Source organism: Geotrypetes seraphini, chromosome 8, assembly GCF_902459505.1.
Source record: "Geotrypetes seraphini chromosome 8, aGeoSer1.1, whole genome shotgun sequence".
Classification (NCBI taxonomy): Eukaryota; Metazoa; Chordata; class Amphibia; order Gymnophiona; family Dermophiidae; genus Geotrypetes; species Geotrypetes seraphini.
This window is the reverse complement of record NC_047091.1, coordinates 108,879,998-108,898,831: the sequence shown is the minus strand read 5'-3', so window position 1 is coordinate 108,898,831 and position 18,834 is coordinate 108,879,998. Positions and strand designations below refer to the sequence as shown.

Sequence of the window (18,834 nt, the reverse complement as noted above, 5' to 3'; positions counted from 1 at the left end):
GACAGGCAGCTGAAACTCGGCAGTTTCACTGGTACGACTTCAAACCGAAGGTTTCTAAAGCCTGCCATATGCTTGCACCTTGGAAATACTGCCCGTGCTAGCATTATGAGCATTTGCAAATTTATATCACAAGACTAACTCTAAACCAAAAGAAATAACTGTAAACAACTACACAAGCCAAACATATTGATTACTTTTATTAAAAAGTGATTCAAAATAATTAGTCATAATCATTAAAATAAAGTGACAAATTTAATGTTTTAATGTAATATTTCTGTATGGACTGAGAATAAATCCTTCATATTGCCCAGCAGGAGAACCACGTGCTCCCCAATAACCTAGGAGCAGCCCGGCAGAGTTCAGTAGTGTACCACGTTGACTAATGGGACTCCAATTCCCGGCGTGCAGCGGGAGTCGCGCTTGCGCAGTGCGCTCAGGACCTCCCTGCAGCCTCGGGAATGCAAACGGTTTGCACCTGTGACAATAGCGGTAGCTGTAGTGGATCGAAAACCGGAATATCTGAGCATGGAGGACCAACGGGTAAACGGGGTGTGCGGAGGGTAGAAGGGCTGGAAAAGAGAGGAGGCAGGTGATGCTGGTACTGATGTAGGAGTATCTGGTCTGGGGCAGGGAGGGGCGCGTAGCCTTTCATCTGATGCATGGGGTGGTGCAGCCAGCCGGGGCCCTGCAACTAACACCCTCCTCCAGTTAGAGGATTAATTTCTTGACACAGGATGCAAAGAAAGACATGAATTTTGCTTACTTCTATCCCATCAATCCCGTGTCTGCAAATAAGGATGCTTCTTAGGTTTACTGTATGAACGCATCCATCCGGTTATTATGCAGAGGCTTCACACTAACCAAAGCTTTTTTTCTTTTCTTCTTTCTTTGTTTGAATTCAACATTTAGATAGGAGTGGTATTTGGGATGAATACCTGCTATTTGCTGAGGAATCATTCTAGTGTGCTGTAGCAATTCTCATGAAAAAATAATTGGTCACTTTCTCCTGTTTAGAAGTTCCTGTGGCAAATTTTATCAAGCTCTAATTTAATTTTAGCATTATAGAGTTGCCTAAATAGGGCATGCTGCAATAAATTATAGGCATATAAAACTGGTCTGCAGCTGAAGAGCTTACAGTCCTAGCAATACTTATTTAGAGGTAAATTTTCAAGAGGCCTAGTTGGGCTTTACCTGCATAACTTTGGGTGTCGCGTAGGTAAAGCTGCTTCACTGAAAATTCACTCCTTTGTAGACTATTGTATTGATGCATGTTGTAACTAGGCCTGGCCCAGCCATTAGGCAAGCCATTAGGAAAGGTTTACATGAGTTTATTCAAGACTAGGCAGTGGCCTGGTGCAATAAAGAGCAACAGCTTAGGAGCACAAGAATTATCCTATTAAGTCAGATCAATAATCCATCTAGCCCAGTATTCTGCTTCCAGCAGAGTCCCCAAAAGTAGCAAGATTCCATGCTACTTAACCCCAAGCATAAGCAGTGACTTCCCCCAGGTCTACTTTAATAACAGCTTATGGACTTTTCCTCCAGGAACTTTTCCATATTTTTTTTTTTAACCAAGCTACATTAACTGTTTTTACCACTTGCTCCAGCAGTCAAAGGAGAACAATAGACACTGCCAACCACATAAATTCAAAGAGCCATAAGCATATACTTGATTCTTGTATTTTTGCAGAATTTTTGTGTGATGATCACAATGGTTTCATGATGAAAATCTCGGGTAGGTGTGCAGGCTAGGAGTGTAATAATTAATTGGAGGTGGGATTGTAAGGCTGAAGTTTAGGCTAACATACCTACTATACTTGTGCCGGCTCAGAGTGTGACCACATTTGGAATGTTATATTCAGTTTTGGTCACACCATCTAAAAAAAGATATAACGGAAAGGTTATAAGATATAAAGAAAAGGTTCAGAGGATGGCAACAAAAATGATAAAAAGGGATGGAACTGCTCCCCTGAGGAGAAAGACTAAAGGCTGTTTGGCTTGGAGAAGAGATCTCTGAGATAATGTTGAAGTCTACCAAACCACAAATGGGTAGAAGTACTGAAACTAGGGGTACTCTGTGAAACTAATAGGTAGCAGCACCTTTAAAACAAAGTGGTATATATATGTGTAAAATTTAATGCTAGAGGGATATGATCAAGATATCTAGCATAAGTGCATTTAAAGGTTGTGGTAGTCTTCTGGAAGTTCATTCCCTTTCACCCTTTTATTTTTATGCAGCATATCCTACCCATTTCCCTTTTGTAGCATATCTTCTCGGTACTATCTTGTAGTTTGTCTTTTTATTACCCTGTTCTTACTTATTTGTATTTTGTATTTGTACTTATTTGTATTTTGTACAATGTTAACCACTTTGGTAATTAAAGTGATATATCAAGCCTAAATAAACTTGAATCTTGCGATATGTATCACTGCAAGAATGTATCTTGGGCTTTTTTGTACCCCCGATGCAGACATTTGCTGAAAAACAGCCCTGTTGGATTCTGTTTTGAGAATAGAGCACTCTGCCTTACTGGTGCCTTGTGATCTTTTCCCTTGGATTCCTAATTTCTCCTGATGTCAACTTCCATATATAATTATTTGCCAGGTAGACTTGAAGAAAGATTCCACTTGCCCCTGGTAATGAGCAGCAAGGAATGGATATACTTTTTGGGATCTGCCAGGTACTTCCTAGTGACCCAGATTAGCCACTATCAGAGACAAAATTCTGTGCTCGATGGTCCGGTTCTTTAGTGTGATCCATTAAAAAAAAATAATAATAATAATTTATATTCCGCATATCCTACAATTCTGTGTGGATTAGAAATTATTCAGGTACTTATTCAGGTACTCGAGCATTATTCCCTAACTGTCCCGGCGGGCTCCCACTCTATCTAATGTACCTGGGGCAATGGAGATTAAGTGACTTGCCCAGGATCACAAGGAGCAGTGCGGGATTCAAACCCACAACCTCGGGGTGCCAAGGCTGTACTTCTAACCACTGCACCATCCAGTACGGTATATCTTATGTTCTTGTAATCCATTTGATTAGGCTTCTAACCTCTTTCAGCATAACTGTCTTGAACTTAAGCATGTTTCATTGGTTACCCAAATCCATCAAGTGTAAAATGAGGCAAAGGTCAGTGTTTGTGGGCCAGTGTTAACTATAACTTAAGTTCCAAACAAAGCTGAACCTTAGCACTGCTGCTCTGTGGTCTTGGTGTTCTGCCTCGGCTGAGTCTCCATGGGCCTCTCAATGGCTTGGTTGTGTGATGTGAGGTTCACAAAGGGACCTTTTTATTTATTTATTCAATTTTCTGTACCATTCTCCCAGGAGAGCTCGAAAGGTTTACATGAGTTTATTCAGGTACTCGAGCATTTTTCTCTCTGTCCTGGCAGACTCACAATCTATCTAATGTACCTGGGGCAATGGGGAGAATAAGTGACTTGCTCAGGGTCACAAGGAGCAGCGTGGGTTTGAACCCACAACCTCAGGGTGATGAGGCTGTAGATTTTGATCACTGCACCATGGGCAGCTTTTCTCTTTGGTGAAAAGGGGAGGTTTAGCCCCCTGGCAGAAAGGGGAGGTAAAAATTCTCGGTGGAGTTACTCAGCCAGACTTCCAGGTTCATGTCATTTTGTGATTTTTTTTTTTTCTCTCTTTTTGTGAAACAGGAGTCTCTGAAGAAGATCATAACCACTTTGGCTGTGAAGAATGAGGAAATACAGAGTTTTATTTATGCCCTGAAGCAGATGCTGCAGAACGTGGAGGTAAGGAAAATGCATGCACATCAAGGCAGAACTGCCTCGGGTGCTCTGGAAGATACCATCCCAGTTCCCTCTGTCCCAACCTCTTAAATCCCACTGCTCTCCTTTAAACTGCCTGTACTTTGCCTTCTCCTGACACACCCACTCCCATCTCTACACCTATTTTCCACTGCTTTCCCAACACCAGTCCCTGTATCCTCGGACAGGGCTGGCTTTTAGAATATTCACAATAAATATTCATGGGATGTATCCATGTATGTTTCTTTTGAAAACAATGATACATCATAGCTCACTCCTGGGGGAATTGTGTGCAAAATAAACATTTAAGTTCTGTGCATGATTTTTGAAAATTCCGCAAAATTCCACAATTTTAATTTTCATAGAGCTCCTCTATTAAAAAGGCAAGGGTCCTTCCTATACCAGGACTGACGCCGCCGGCTTTCTTCTTTCTCAGGCTAGACCTCCCTCCCTCATCAATCTTATTCCCTAGCTTAGTTTGAACCCTCCTTAGTTTTGATCTCTTTCAGCTTCAGTCCTCAGTTTTCTCTGACATTCCCAACTTTCTTTCTCTCTTTACTCATTTCCTAGTAAGATACCAGCTCTTTCTTACACACCCTCTTGGCAACCTCATCCCAATAGCTTTTCCTAGTGCTCTCTGAAATCTCCATCCCCATCTCTCTTTCTCTCAAATTACTGCACCTCATGCCCAGCACACATCCATAGCACTCTCTCTAACCCTGCCTGACACACAGTCCCACCTCCATAGTTCACTTATTCACACCAGCATAGCTATCTCTGAGGCCCCCAATCTGTTTTTTTCAGAATCCCTCTGCACAAAGATCTTACAGATTTTGATCCATCCTAATATGCACTCAGTTCAACTCCCATAGCTGCTTCTCCTCAATCCTGCTGTGACACTTCCCCAGCCCTCTGTTTTCCCCCATGGCACCTATTTCAAGCTTAACCTCTTGCCCCTTTTGTCTTTCAACCTCCATATCTCAAATATGGCCTCCTTCCTCTCTATACCACCCAGGAACAGCTGCCTTCCTGAGGCACACATCCCTCCTGCATTTCCTTCTCCCCTCAGTCCTCTCCTAAGGTACACATTTCTCCAGCTGTCTCCTCCCACCCCAATCTTCCCAATACATCCCCTGAAATTAGTTCTTCTTTTTCTACCTTCCATGGCACAGCGCTCCCTTCTGCAGAACCCCCACCGTGGGACAGATTGCCTCTAATATTTGCCATACCTTCCTCAGAACTTAAGCTACAGAAGCCTGTGAGGAGGACAGCAGCATCTTCCTTCTCCACCTCCACTCCCGACTGACTGCAGTATTTGAACCACACAGGACATCATAGAACTCTGTGGTTCAAATACTGCAGTCAAAGATGTGGTCTGACAGGCAGCTGCTTTCTTCCTTATAGGCTTTGCAGCTTAGGTAGGAGGTAAGGGAAATTTTAGAAACTGTTTTCCCACGGAAGGGGGGACTGTGCTGTAGGTGAGGGGGTAGAGAAAGAGTGGCTAAGCTCCATGGGTATGCTAGGGTGGAGATGAGAACACTAGATGTCCGTGCAGAATTTTACACAGAAGGGAAATTCTTTGATATTGCACATTGCAGAATTTGTACAGAATTGCTCCATAGTTATGAAATTCATTACCTTTAAACTTACGGCTAGAATCCTCATATACTAAATTCTGAGAGCTTCTTAAAACCTTCCTTTTTAAAAAAAAAATTTGTTTTAATACTTACAATAAGTGAAACAGTATATAACATCCATTTGGTCTTACATACATCACTTAATATTATACAAAACTCAATTTAAAATCCCATATCCCTCCCCTTCCCTAGCCAATAACATTCATCAACTCAAGAAAAATCTCCCCCCTCCCCATATTGTGACTCTCAAAAGAAAACCAAGAAATCCCCCCCTTCCTGGATATGCAAATTTAAGGGGGAAAATATTCAATAATTACAGTATTTTGTTAATGGCTCATGAAATTTCTTAATGCACCCCCATTGTATGGCAATTACCCTTTTCATTTTAAATATGTGACTTAGCGAATTCCACCAAAAGCTATAATTTAAGCGATCCCAATTTTTCATTATATGTTGTATGGCAACCCCTGTCATAATGACTAATAGCTTATTATTATTAGATGAAATTTGACTCTTAGCTCTCATTGATGTGCCGAATAACACTGTGTCATAAGTTAATGCAACCAGATTTTCTAACAAATCATTTATTTGACCCCAAATTGATTTCCAAAAAGCAAGTATCGATGGACAATAGAATAACAAGTGATCTAATGTCCCAGCTTCGAGATGACAGTGTCAGAATATATTAGACTTAGAGCTATCTAACTTTTGGAAACGAACTGGGGTCCAAAATGCTCTATGCAACAAGAAAAACCAAGTTTGTCTCATAGATGCCGACACTACATCTCATCCTCCAAGACCAAATCCGTGGCCATTGAGACACAGTAATTTGATACTTTATCTCAATGCTCCAAATGTCCCGTAGACCAGTTTTTGGTTTCTTAATTAAAAAGCCAGATATTAATTTGTGCCACTGAGCAGCCTGGTGTCCCAGAAAGTCCACCTGGAAACATAACATAGACAAACTAAACCTTCCTTTTTGAAAGAGCTTTTTCTGCTGAACCAGAACAAACGCAGGTAGGGCTGGTCTCGGTTAGGGCACTGGTCTTTGAGTGGACTGCTGGGCGCGATGGACCACTGGTCTGACCCAGCAGCGGCTGTTCTTATGTTAGTATCAAGAAAAAAAAGTTAAATATATAAAGAAAGAAAGTAGGAATGAAAGGAAAGTAATGGTGAGCACACGTACTTTTGCAGTAACTTTGTTTTAAAATAGTTTATGTTCTTTGGCGTGAATGAGAAGTGCTATCCTGTTTTATTAATGGCGTATTTCTAAACTAAACCTTAAGTTTATATACCGCATCATCTCCACAAAAGTAGAGCTCGACACGGTTTACAGGAATTGATATAGAAAGGAACTCCAATGAAGAGGGGAGGGACTTAGTAAAGAGGAAGATAGAGGGACTTAGCATATCGAAGAGGGGGGGAGTAGTTACATATTAGAAAAAAAGCCAGGTTTTCAAATGTTTTCGGAAGCGTTGGAGGGAGGTCGTACTCCAAAGCGGGGCAGAAAAGCCGTTCCACAGCTCGGTGATCCTGAAGAGGAGGGATGTCCCTAGTTTTCCTGTGTGGGATATGCCTTTTAAAGAGGGGAAGGATAGTTTGAATTTTTGTGTAGATCTGGTGGAGTTAGGATTTGAGGAGATCCAAGATAGTGGGAAAAGAGGAGGAAGGATACCGTGTAGAGACTTGAAGGCTAGACAGGCGCATTTGTAGTGAACCCTAAGGATTACTGGGAGCCAGTGAAGCTTAGACAGAAGCGGGGAGATGTGGTCGAATTTGCTTTTTGCGAAGATTAGTTTAGCCGCGGTGTTCTGAATCCGCTGAAGTCTAAGAAGGCTTTTCTTTGTTAGGCTTAAGTAGATGGAGTTACAGTAATCTAATCTGGAAAGAATGATGGATTGGACGAGGACGGCAAAGTGTTGTTGATGGAAGCAGGATCTCACTTTCCTTAACATGTGGAGGAGATTGAAGAAGCATTTTTTTACTAAGGAGTTGAGGTGATCGTTGAAGGATAGTGTAGAGTCAATGATGATTCCCAGAACTTTGCTTGAGTGCTCAAGTTTCAATGTGGTGCCAGAGGATAGTGGGATGAGGGTGGGTAGCTGATCTAAATCTGGGCCGAGCCAAAGTAGTTTTGTTTTGGTCTCGTTTAGTTTCATTTGTATGGTGAGAGCCCAGGATTGGAGGTTCGCTATACATGAAGAAATGTTCTCGGAGAGGTTGGTGAGGTTGGAGTCGGTCTCGAGGAGGACAAGAATGTCATCGGCGTAAGTGTAAAGTGTTTCCAAGGGGGATAGTTGGAGGAGTTTCAGGGAGGTCATATACACATTGAAGAGAATTGGGGATAGAGGAGAACCCTGAGGAACTCCGCAAATCGGTTTCCAAGGGGAGGATGAGGTGCCATTCATGTTAACAGAGTAGGTGCGGGAGCGTAGGAATTTTGAGAACCAATCTAAGACTGTGGAGTTTATGCCAATTTCAGAGAGTTGGAGAATTAGTATGTCATGATGGACAATGTCGAAAGCTGCAGAAAGGTCGAATTGAAGAAGGACAGCGAACTTGTTGCAGGAGTGAAGTTGTTGGACCTTTGAGATTAATGAGGTCAGTAGGGATTCGGTGCTGAAGTTGGGTCTGAAGCCATGTTGGTAGGGTAGGAGAATGGAGAATCTCTCGAGATAGGATGAGAGTTGGGTGACTATGATGGACTCCAGCATCTTGGTGAGGAGAGGAATATTTGCTATTGGGCGATAGCTGGAGGGTGTTGAGGGGTCTAGATCGGCTTTTTTCAGTAGAGGGGATAAGGCAATGTGTCCCATTTCTGCCGAGAATAGGCCTGAAAGTAGGGCGGAGTTTATAAGTTTGGTGAGAGATGAGATGCTTGTGGGGGAATTTTCTCGTATAGGTAGGAGGGGAAAGGATCCAAGGTACAGTTGCAAGATTTTAGCTTCAGGCAGAGTTTGGAGACCAGGGAATAGGATATGAGCTCGAAGGCGGACCAGGATCTGTCGGCTGGGATATGGTTGGCGATGGTTAGGGTAGGGTTGGAGACGGTGAGCACCAGGGAGTTAGAAGAGGTTGCTGGTGGGAAAGAGTATCTTAAGGAAGTGACTTTCTCATTGAAAAATTTTGCTAGATCCTCGGCAGATGGAGAAGAGGGGAGTGTGGTGGAATCATTTCTCTGTTATAAATTTTTTTTATTGCACACTGCTTTGAATTGTGTCGCAACTAAGGCGGTATCAAGTTTAATTTCCTCAGTAGTAATAATCTGATTGCCCTTAAAACAGCATTGAGAATTGGTTCCTCTTCTGAATCTCATTCTTCCTCCTGCCACTCTGTTTTGTCTGCTTTCCCCCTCCCTACTTCAGTGGTCACTGCCACAAGCAGTTTTTACACACACAAAAGATTCTGAACACAGAGCAGTGGTGGTTTAACTCCTGAATTGTATGGACAGGAAACTCTCCACCCAGTGACCAGCAGTCTGCAAAGAAGAACATCTTTTAGACATGTAGCTTTGCAAGTGCATTACTGTTCAGGTTTATTACCAAACTTGCTTTGTGCCCTTTTTTTTTTTTTGTATGTTCAGTTGGAAGCCACTGAGAATAGCAGATTGTGTGGCATATAAATTGTTAAATAAACAATTTCCTTGTTGGCCCCAGTAAAAACTGGTTAGGGGGGTCTCTCTTGTCTTGAGTGCATATGGGGAGCAGGATTTCAGCTACTGTTGCTGCCCCTTTGACTTCAGGAGAACTCCAACAAAGTGCAGGAGGATCTGGAAGCCGAGTTTCAGTCTCTTTACAGTCTTCTGGATGAGCTGAAGGAAGGGATGGTGATGAAGATTAAACAGGAGCGAGCAAGCAAGACCTATGAGCTGCAGGTGGGTGCAAATATTTGTGTAGTAGCTGTCCTCCTTCCTCTACCCCATCACAACCTTCTTGGGCCTGTAAAAAGCAGACAGATGTGGATGAAGATAGGTTAGTGTAGCTGTGAAACTAAATTAGGGCTTGTATTAGTCTCTGAGATCAGAGGGAGAGAAATGGAGGCCATGGCCTGTGTTAGCACATTGATGACTGTGTTGTGATCTTCTTTTTAAAGCCAATTTTGCTCCTATTTCTGACTCCTGCACAGAACCAGCTAGCTGCTTGCACTAAGGCCCTGGAAAGCTCAGAGGAGTTGCTGGAAACAGCCAATCAGACTCTAGAGATGGCCGAGAGTGACAGCTTTTGTCAGGTAAAGTGTTCAGGGCTGAGGAGTGAGTAACATCTAAGTAAACCTTGTGAAAAATTTGTCAAATAAAGCAATATGTCGTCTGCATAGGCAGAGACTTTATATTCCCAGTCTGTACGAAGAATACCCTGTATCTCCTTTGCTTTTTGATATTATATTATATTATATTATATTATAGCCATTCAACATGCAAAGGGGATACAGGGTATTCTTCGTACAGACTGGGAATATAAAGTCTCTGCCTATGCAGATGACATATTGCTTTATTTGAGAAATCCAGAGACTTCCATTCTATGCTTGCTTGAGTTAATAGAGAAATTTGGAAAATTTTCAGGATATAAGATAAATTGGAGTAATCTGAAATTGTGCCTCTTAATGTGCATTGTACTAAAGGATTATTTGACTCATTTTCCTTTGTATGGAAGGAAGATGGTTTAAAGTATAGTGGTGCCTCGCATAACGGACGCCTCGCACAGCGAACGCTGCGCACAACGAACTTTATGTCTTGATCCGTACAACGAACTTCGTTTCACACAACGAAGTCGCCCGAGCTGCATCCTTCCGCGCAGGCACTGCGCTTAACTGCCCTCTCTCCGCCTGGTTCCCTCTTGCCCCCCCCGACTCCCCGACACGATCGGGGCAAAAAGGAGCCCAAGCCCTCTTGCCCCGCCGATTCCCCAACTCCCCACACAATATCGGGCCAGGAGGGAGCCCAAGTCCTCCTGGCCACGGCGACCCCCTAACCCCACCCTGCACTACATTACGGGCAGGAGGGATCCCAGGCCCTCCTGCCCTCGACGCAAACCCCCCCTCCCCCCAACGACCGCCCCCCCCCCAAGAACCTCCGACCGCCCCCCCAGCCGACCCACGACCCCCCTGGCCGACCCCCACGACACCCCCAACCCCCTTCCCCGTACCTTTCTGTAGTTGGCCGGACAGACGGGAGCCAAACCCGCCTGTCCGGCAGGCAGCCAACGACGGAATGAGGCCGGATTGGCCCATCCGTCCCAAAGCTCCGCCTACTGGTGGGGCCTAAGGCGCCTGGGCCAATCAGAATAGGCCCGGGAGCCTTAGGTCCCTCCTGGGGGCGGGGCCTGAGGCACATGGGCCCAACCCGACCATGTGCCTCAGGCCCTGCCCCCAGGAGGGACCTAAGGCTCCCGGGCCTATTCTGATTGGCCCAGGCGCCTTAGGCCCCACCAGTAGGCGGAGCTTTGGGACGGATGGGCCAATCCGGCCTCATTCCGTCGATGGCTGCCTGCCGGACAGGCGGGTTTGGCTCCCGTCTGTCCGGCCAACTACAGAAAGGTACGGGGAAGGGGGTTGGGGGTGTCGTGGGGGTCGGCCAGGGGGGTCGCGGGTCGGCTGGGGGGGCGGTCGGAGGTTCTTGGGGGGGGGCGGTCGTTGGGGGGAGGGGGGGTTTGCGTCGAGGGCAGGAGGGCCTGGGATCCCTCCTGCCCGTAATGTAGTGCAGGGTGGGGTTAGGGGGTCGCCGTGGCCAGGAGGACTTGGGCTCCCTCCTGGCCTGATATTGTCGGGGAGTTGGGGAATCGGCGGGGCAAGAGGGCTTGGGCTCCCTTTTGCCCCGATCGTGTCGGGGAGTCGGGGGGGCAAGAGGGCTTGAGCTCCCTCTTGCCCCGATCGTGTCGGGGAGTCGGGGGGGGGAAGAGGGCTTGGGCTCCCTCTTGCCCCGATCGTGTCGGGGAGTCGGGGGGGGCAAGAGGGCTTGAGCTCCCTCTTGCCCCGATCGTGTCGGGGAGTCGGGGGGGCAAGAGGGCTTGAGCTCCCTCTTGCCCCGATCGTGTCGGGGGTGCCAGGGACCACACGGAGTCACCCACCGTACCACCCGATTCGGGTAAGCGCAGGTATCGGTGGGTGGCTTATTTGCGGGGGGGTGCCTTATTTTACATTTTTTTCTAAAAAGGGGGGGCTGTCTTATTTGATGGCCCTGCCTTATCATCGGGGAAACACGGTAGAAAAAAAAAAAAATGAACAGTTAAGTCCCAGTTTTTGCCGCTGAGACTCTGCCCTCTCACTGTAAAATTAGACTCTACTTAGTCTGTCTTTAAATTTAAAAAATGTGTGTTGTTTTAAAAAACAATTATGTTTTTAGATGTATCTAAATAAAAATAATAACCAAAAATTTATCTTTTTTTATGTCATCTTAGCATATTTTATGCTACAGAACGAATTATTTTTTTTAACATGTATTGTTATGGGAAAACGCGTTTCACACAACGAACGTTTCACATAACAAACTTGCTCCTGGAACGGATTAAGTTCGTTGTGTGAGGCACCACTGTATTTGGATTAAAAAATACACTTGAAGACACAGTAAAAGAGAATTAAAAATTTTTATTAAAGAAAGTTTCAGAAATGTGTGAGCAATGGAATCCGTTACATCTTTCTTGGTGGGGGAGAGTTCAAACTATTAAAATGATGATATTGCCTGTGGTTTGTTACCAAATGAGTATACCAGTTTTTTTTCAGGGGTCCTTTTATAAAAAGTTAAATGGTATCCTTACAAAATTTGTTTGGCTGGATAAAAGGCCTAGAATTGCTTTAGTATCTTTACAAAAATCAATTATGGAGGGTGGGGTAAATTTCCCAAATTTTTATAGGCATCATCAAGCCTATATTCTACGCGAGGGTATGTATTGGGTCTTCTCAGAGCTCATGGAAAAAATCCCAGATTGGTTGTATTTGGAATGGCGACTCATGTTTCCTTTACATTTATGTCATGTTCTCAGTATGCCTAGAAATATAAAGATAATAGAATATTAATGGATACATGGAAAACATTGCGTTATGTTAGTAATCCAATAAATAAATCAACAAATTAATCTCTATGGGTAAACTCCAAGATTCAAATTGGCGGATTTAAAATCGTTTGGAAGCAATGGATTATTGCAGGTATACGAACTTTAAATGATGTTATTTCAAATGGTAAACTGCTTGATTTTTCACAGTTACAACATAAATTTGGTCTTAATAAATCACAAAGTTTTAAATGGTTGCAACTGAAGCAGGCTATTCAGGAGGGGTTCCCTGAATGGAAAAATCTTAATAATCAGTATAGTCTGGAATTCTTGTGCTTTCAGGCGGATTTCTTGGGTCACCAAGCCACACAGTGATATAAATTGATATCTGGATATATGAATAAAAAACCAAGGACTGGTCTTAGAGACATTTGGAGCATTGAGATTAAGCATCAAATTTCTGCGTCTCAATGGCCACGAATTTGGTCTTGGAGGATGAAGTGTACAGTGTCAGCATCTATGAGACAAACTTGGTTCTTTTTGTTACATAGAGCATTTTGGACCCCAGTTCGATTACAAAAGTTAGACAGCTCTAAGTCTAATAGGTGCTGGCATTGTAAACTTGAAGCAGGGACTCTAGATCACTTATTATTCTATTGTCCCTTTATTATGGCCTTCTGGAAATCAATATGGTCCCAAATTAATTGTTTGTTAGAAAATCATGTAGCATTAACATATGATACAATTCTCTTTGATATGTCGATGAGAACAAGGATACCAAAAATTGAATATACCTTGTTTAAGAGTGAAATCAAACAATATTCAATCCACAGAGATAACCAATCTCAAGTGTCTGCAGTCAGACCTCAGAGCAAATCATGAGGAAAAACTCAATGCAGACTATCATTGATCGTTTTTTATCTCAGTTTTTTGTCTCGGTTTTACCAAGTGCTATATATTTATATTTATAGTTGAAGTGAAATAGTACTTAGCTTGACGGAAGATCTCCGTTTCGCCCAAAAAATGTGTTACATGTGTTACATCGGGCTTCTTCACGAAGTTGGTCAATTCTTATAATCACTATAAACATAAGATACATCCGTTAAGTGACTTCAAAGTCATAAAGCACTTATTACATTCTAACATTATAATATATATATATTTTTTTATATTTTAATATTTTTTTAGAAGAAGCACATGTCTCGCTTTAAACTCATTAAACAAACCACGGCGGTTCAGAACGGGCTGCCCTGGAGACCCTAATTAGGAGATACACACACAACTTCACTTAGTAGGTCCAGACATTAAATGGTGAATAGTTAATTTAGTTAAGATAAGCAATTGATTATTTTAGTTTAAATTTATCTTTATTCTTATACCTATTTATAATTAAAGTTAAAATATTAAAGTATTAAAATATTAGGAAGTTTTACTGAAGTACTACTCATATTCTATAGTCCTCATACATTTAAATTTTAAAATTCAAGTTAGATTCTTCCTACCCATTAGACTTTACAACGGTACCTCTAATCTACACCAATACCTCTAGTTTACAACGGTCCCAAGAGCAAGCCGCTCAGTGATTCCTACAAGGAACCACATAAGTTACCTATTAATCCATCTGTAGCCTGCACAAAAAACCGAGCGACGGCGTCCTTTCGCCTCTAAAGCCCAAACTTAAAGTGCAGGAACAAACAGAAACAGACGCTATCCACTGTTATAATGGCGTTCTAGGTCACATCCGGCCAATAAAGACCGGAAATGACACCGCCTAATGGAACGCAATAAAACAGATGTTTCATCAAAGGTCTCATAAACACATATCTAAAGGTTATTTGAAAAAAAAATTGGTTTAATTGAAAAAGGGCTGCCAATTGATAGTAAGATTTAAACCATTAGGTTGAATACAATGTAAACGATCAGTCCATTTTAATTCCAACTGAAGCAATTTTTTCCCCCTGTCACCCCCTCGAACCGATGACCCAACTTTGTCAATGACCATGCAACGTAACTGCTCAAATGCATGACCATGAGATACACAGTGAGAGACCAACGGAGCCTCATGCCTATTTAAATGGAGACAGGATTTATTTCGGTCATACGAATATTAAAAGACCTGGTAATCTTGCCTACATAAATTTTTTGACAAGGGCACATAATAAGGTACACCACATGGTCAGACTTACAAGTTGTGTGATGACGTAAGAAGTCCTTTCAGCATCCTTCTCCCCCCCTTTGTCTTCCCCATGTCCTTTCAGCGTACCTTCTCCACCCCTTTGTCTTCCCCATGTGCTTTCAGCATCCTTCTCCACCCCTTTGTCTTCCCCATGTGCTTTCAGCGTCCTTCTCCCCCCTCTGTCTTCCCCAGTGCTTTCAGCAAACTTCTCCCCCCTCAGTTTTACCCATTTCCCTTAAGCGTCTTTTCCTCTCCCCTCCACCTTTCCTCCCTTTACCCCTCCCTGCCCCTTACCTTCGTGGCGCTTCCCCGCCCAACCGACAACAGAACAGGCACGGTCCGACAAACCTCCCTGCACTGAATCCGGCTGCTGTAAGAAGGTAATTTAGATTCGCGGCTACAGGGTAGGGAGGTTTGTCGGACCGGGCAGCTCTCTAGTTGGGAGTTTGCATGCAAATCATTTGCATGCAATAAAGATAGTGAATCAATCGCTGTTTTAAAATCGGCCAGGAATTGGCCAACAGCGATTGAATCGCTCTCTTTAGTGAATCTGGGCCTAAGTGTAGCATTTCTTACTGCCTAAGAGTCTTAAGAGCTAAAAAGCATATGGCTCTTGTTATGAGACTTGCAAGTGAGAATGAATAATAATTAAAGAAGGATGTTGGGAAGAAGTGCAGTAACATTTTGAAAACTAAGCACCATGTTGCCATACTCTGCACGCGGAGCTTATTAATCTGTTAGTGGCTCTAACCCCATGATCACAGCCAAATTGTATGACCTCCTTCCCTGAGGTACAGAATAGCAATGTACCTATAGAGAACCCATTGAGGTCCTAATCCATATTTTGGGAAGCCCTGTCATAGGAGGAGGCAGAGAGGGAGTTACCTCCCCCCCCCCATGCAGCACACAGCACGTGGCTCAGTGAGATTTTGTTTGGGAGCCTATATTTTCTTGTACACCAATGCCCAGCTCTGGTTCTGATTGACCTGGAAGCTTAAAGGAATGTAACAAAACTTATGGGTCCCAAAATAACCCCAGAGGATTCTCTTTTGTTCCTGGTATGGATCTTCGACATTATAGGGTCTTAATGAGAAAATAATGGGATGAAAGAGGTGGAGATAATGCTAAGGTCTCTCCTTCATTTCCTCCTAAAACATAGAAACAAGTTGTAGTTTCTCCCCCTGTCTGATGAAATGTATTTATCCAGATGAAGATGTGACGCCCTCTAAGCCAGCGTCCAAAGCTGCAGGCCCAGAGTTTGGATTCAAAGTTTGAAATGGGTTGGTTTAAAATAAGGTCAGAGGCCAGTGCTTCATACTCAGGAAGAAATTGTATTTGATTTCCAGAAGAATGATGTGAAGCTTTTCTTGTGGCTTCCTTGTCTTGTCTTACCTTCTCCCCCTTTTCTCTCCTTTGCTTGTGCTTCGAAGGCTGCCAAACAGATCAAGGATAGGTACAGTACCATCGTCCTTCTCCTTATCTGTTCATCTGTCATGCCTTAACAACCTCATTCTTCTTCTGAGCTCTCCATTACCAAAGTGTTAACATAGTACTATGAGTCACACTCATTCTCATTACCATACAGTGTTAACATAGTGCTGTGGGTCACTCTCCTTCTTCCCTGAACTCCTTTCATTACCATTACCATAGAGTGTTAACATAGTGCTATGGACCACTCTCCTTCTCCCCTGAACTCCTTTCATTACCATTACCATAGAGTGTTAACATAGTGCTGTGGGTCTTGGCAAAAATCTGTGAAGGACACTGACCTGGGATGTGTGCCTAGCTTGGGATTCAACATTCAAAACCCAAATTATAGGGGAAGAGGACAAACCCAGTACTACTGCTCCTGGAAATCATGCTGGTGCTAAATAAACACCTAAATATTCCTTCAGCTATTATGACTTCTAAAATAATGCTAAAATGAAACACAAATGAAAGCAGAAGTCACATCTTCCTGTTTTTCTTCCTCCTGCCCTCTTCAATTTCTACTTTTTCTTTGCTCCCTTCCCTTTGTCCTTTCTCTGTGCACCTTTTCTGGGATTTGCACTGGGAACAGCTTCTCATTTTCCTTGAGCTCAAATGTCAATGGATCCCACCATCTTGTTTCCATCCTGTGATCATCCTCGTGTTTCTTAAAATGTGCTTTTGTGATCTCCTTATAGGAGATCTAGAGGGAATCCATCTGGGCCTGGGGATCTGCCTTGGTGGGAGATCTTTTGAGCATGTTGTAGAACTACTTAGAAGCACAGGACTCCTCCATGCCCATTCCCTTGTTTACTTTGGGGATGGGACTTCCAATGGAGGACATCTTTATATTACTCAGATAAAAGGGAAACTCTCTCTCATCTGACTACCTCCTTTTGCATCAACTCTTCACAGTGTAACAATGGCACCTGCATTCCGGCTCTCACTGAAGGCAAAGATCAGTGATAATATGAGTCATCTTATGGTAGACTTTGCACAGGAGCAGCGACTCATCCAGGGCCTGAAATTCCTTCCAGGTACAGCATGCATAAAGCCCCAGAGGCCTCTTCTTTCAGTGGATATCATTGCTGATGACTTGTGCTAGCCTTACGTGGGGTAGCTAGGATGATACAATGTACCTCTTTCCATGACTCAGCTCTTCTTGTGCAGTTCCCAGTGCCCCGGAAATTGATATGTCTGATTCCCTGGTGGCCGATAACTGTGTGATGCTGGTTTGGAGAATGCCAGATGAGGAAAGTAAGGTTGATCACTACATCCTGGAATATCGCAAGACCAACTTTGAGGGCCCACCCCGATTGAAGGAAGACCACCCTTGGATGGTTATTGAAGGGATTAAACAAACAGAGTACACTTTATCAGGTGAGGGGCAGAGAGAAAACTTAAGAGCAATGCCCAGTTTTGAAGGAATTGGGGTGTCTGCAGTACCATCTGCTACTACCAGGAGTTGTTTCAGGGACTGTTCTTCTGAGTTCCAGATTTTTCCAGCAAGAGTTGCCACAGTGGTTGGTTCTGGGAAGTGGTGAGCTTCTAGCTTCTCCAATTCCAACCTCTTAGCACAGCAGTCTCAAACTCACGGCCCCCTGGCTGCTATTTTGCGGCCTGCAGTCTAGTACCCGAACTCGTAATCTGGGCAACTGGGCAACCCGATCCCGCAATCTGGGCAGCTGCCTGCTGCCGTCGCGTATGCCGGGACTCCTGCCTTCTCGTATCTGACGGATAAGCGAAGGCAGGAGTCCCGGCATACGCGATGGTAGCAGACAGTTGCAAGTCAGCTGACGCCGGCACAATCTTGCACACTGGGCAGGAAAAGAAGCTCTGGCGTCGGCGTCAACTGACTAGCAACTTCCTGGAGCCGCATAGTATGCCGGGACTCCTGCCTTCACGTATCCAGCGCAGGAGTCCCGGCATACGATACGGCTACAGGAAGTTGCTAGTCAGCTGACACCGATGCCAGAGCTTCTCTTTCAGCCCAGTGTACACCAGGTACTGCTGGACAAGGGGAAGAGGGGAAGAAGGAAGGGGAGAAGGGGTACTGCTGGCCGATGGGGACAGGGGGGAAGGGAGAAGGAGTACTGCTGGACAAGGGGGAGGTAAAAGGAAGGGAGAAGAGGTACTGCTGGACCTGGCAGAAAGGGAGAGAAAGGAAAGGTGCTACACACTGGAGGGGTGAGATGGTGCATGGGGAGAGAGCATATTGGGTTAGTGGGTGCAAAGGAGAGATGCCACTGAGGGAAGAGGCAAGGACAGAGAGAGAAAGCATGCAGGAGGCGGAAAGTGTTGGACTCGTGGAGAGGGCAAGATGGATGGGGAGGACGGGAAGGAGAAATATTACACTAGGGAAGGGGGAGAGGGCAGAGAGTGAAAAGTTGGACTCATGGAGGGAGAGAGAGATGTTATTTGATTGAGGGAAGGAGGATCAGAGGAGAAGCATGCAGGAGGAAGAGAGAAAAAAATGTTGGACTGGTGGAAAGTAGGGAGAAATGTTGGACTGGGAAGGGGGCCAGAAAGGAGGAAGGGAAGGAAGATGGGCTGCAGGGGGCAGAAAGGAGGAAGGAAAAGAGAAATGTTATACTGGAGGGGAAAGAGCGAGATGTCAGACCATGGAAATAGGGAAGGAGAGAGAGATAGGAAGGGAAGGTAAGACACGGAAATGTAGATTTTGAGAAGAAAACAGAAAAAAGGGAAAAATTGAATGTTAAGTTAATGCCAAAGATGGATTCAAGGCAGAACGTGAAGATGGAAAGAAAAACAGTCAAAGGACAAGAAA

General features: G+C 44.1%; 1 protein-coding gene across 10 annotated transcripts in view; it reads left to right on the top strand.

Moving 5' to 3' along the window:
- The first annotated feature begins 353 nt into the window (after positions 1–353).
- Positions 354–18,834, top strand: part of FSD1 (fibronectin type III and SPRY domain containing 1) — a 42,279-nt gene continuing 23,798 nt past the window's right edge. The window contains exons 1-8 of one of the 10 annotated variants that reach the window (XM_033957427.1): positions 1,546–1,735; positions 2,610–2,681; positions 3,673–3,768; positions 9,163–9,294; positions 9,546–9,647; positions 16,010–16,032; positions 16,962–17,083; positions 17,217–17,426. In XM_033957427.1, coding sequence (XP_033813318.1) covers positions 2,655–2,681; positions 3,673–3,768; positions 9,163–9,294; positions 9,546–9,647; positions 16,010–16,032; positions 16,962–17,083; positions 17,217–17,426 — 712 coding nt within the window. In that variant the 5' untranslated portion in view covers positions 1,546–1,735; positions 2,610–2,654. Of the gene's footprint in view, positions 599–725; positions 1,160–1,545; positions 1,736–2,571; positions 2,682–3,672; positions 3,769–9,162; positions 9,295–9,545; positions 9,648–16,009; positions 16,033–16,961; positions 17,084–17,216; positions 17,427–18,834 lie in introns of those variants that run through there. The other 9 variants (XM_033957429.1, XM_033957426.1, XM_033957430.1 and 6 more) reach the window with 9 other exon arrangements.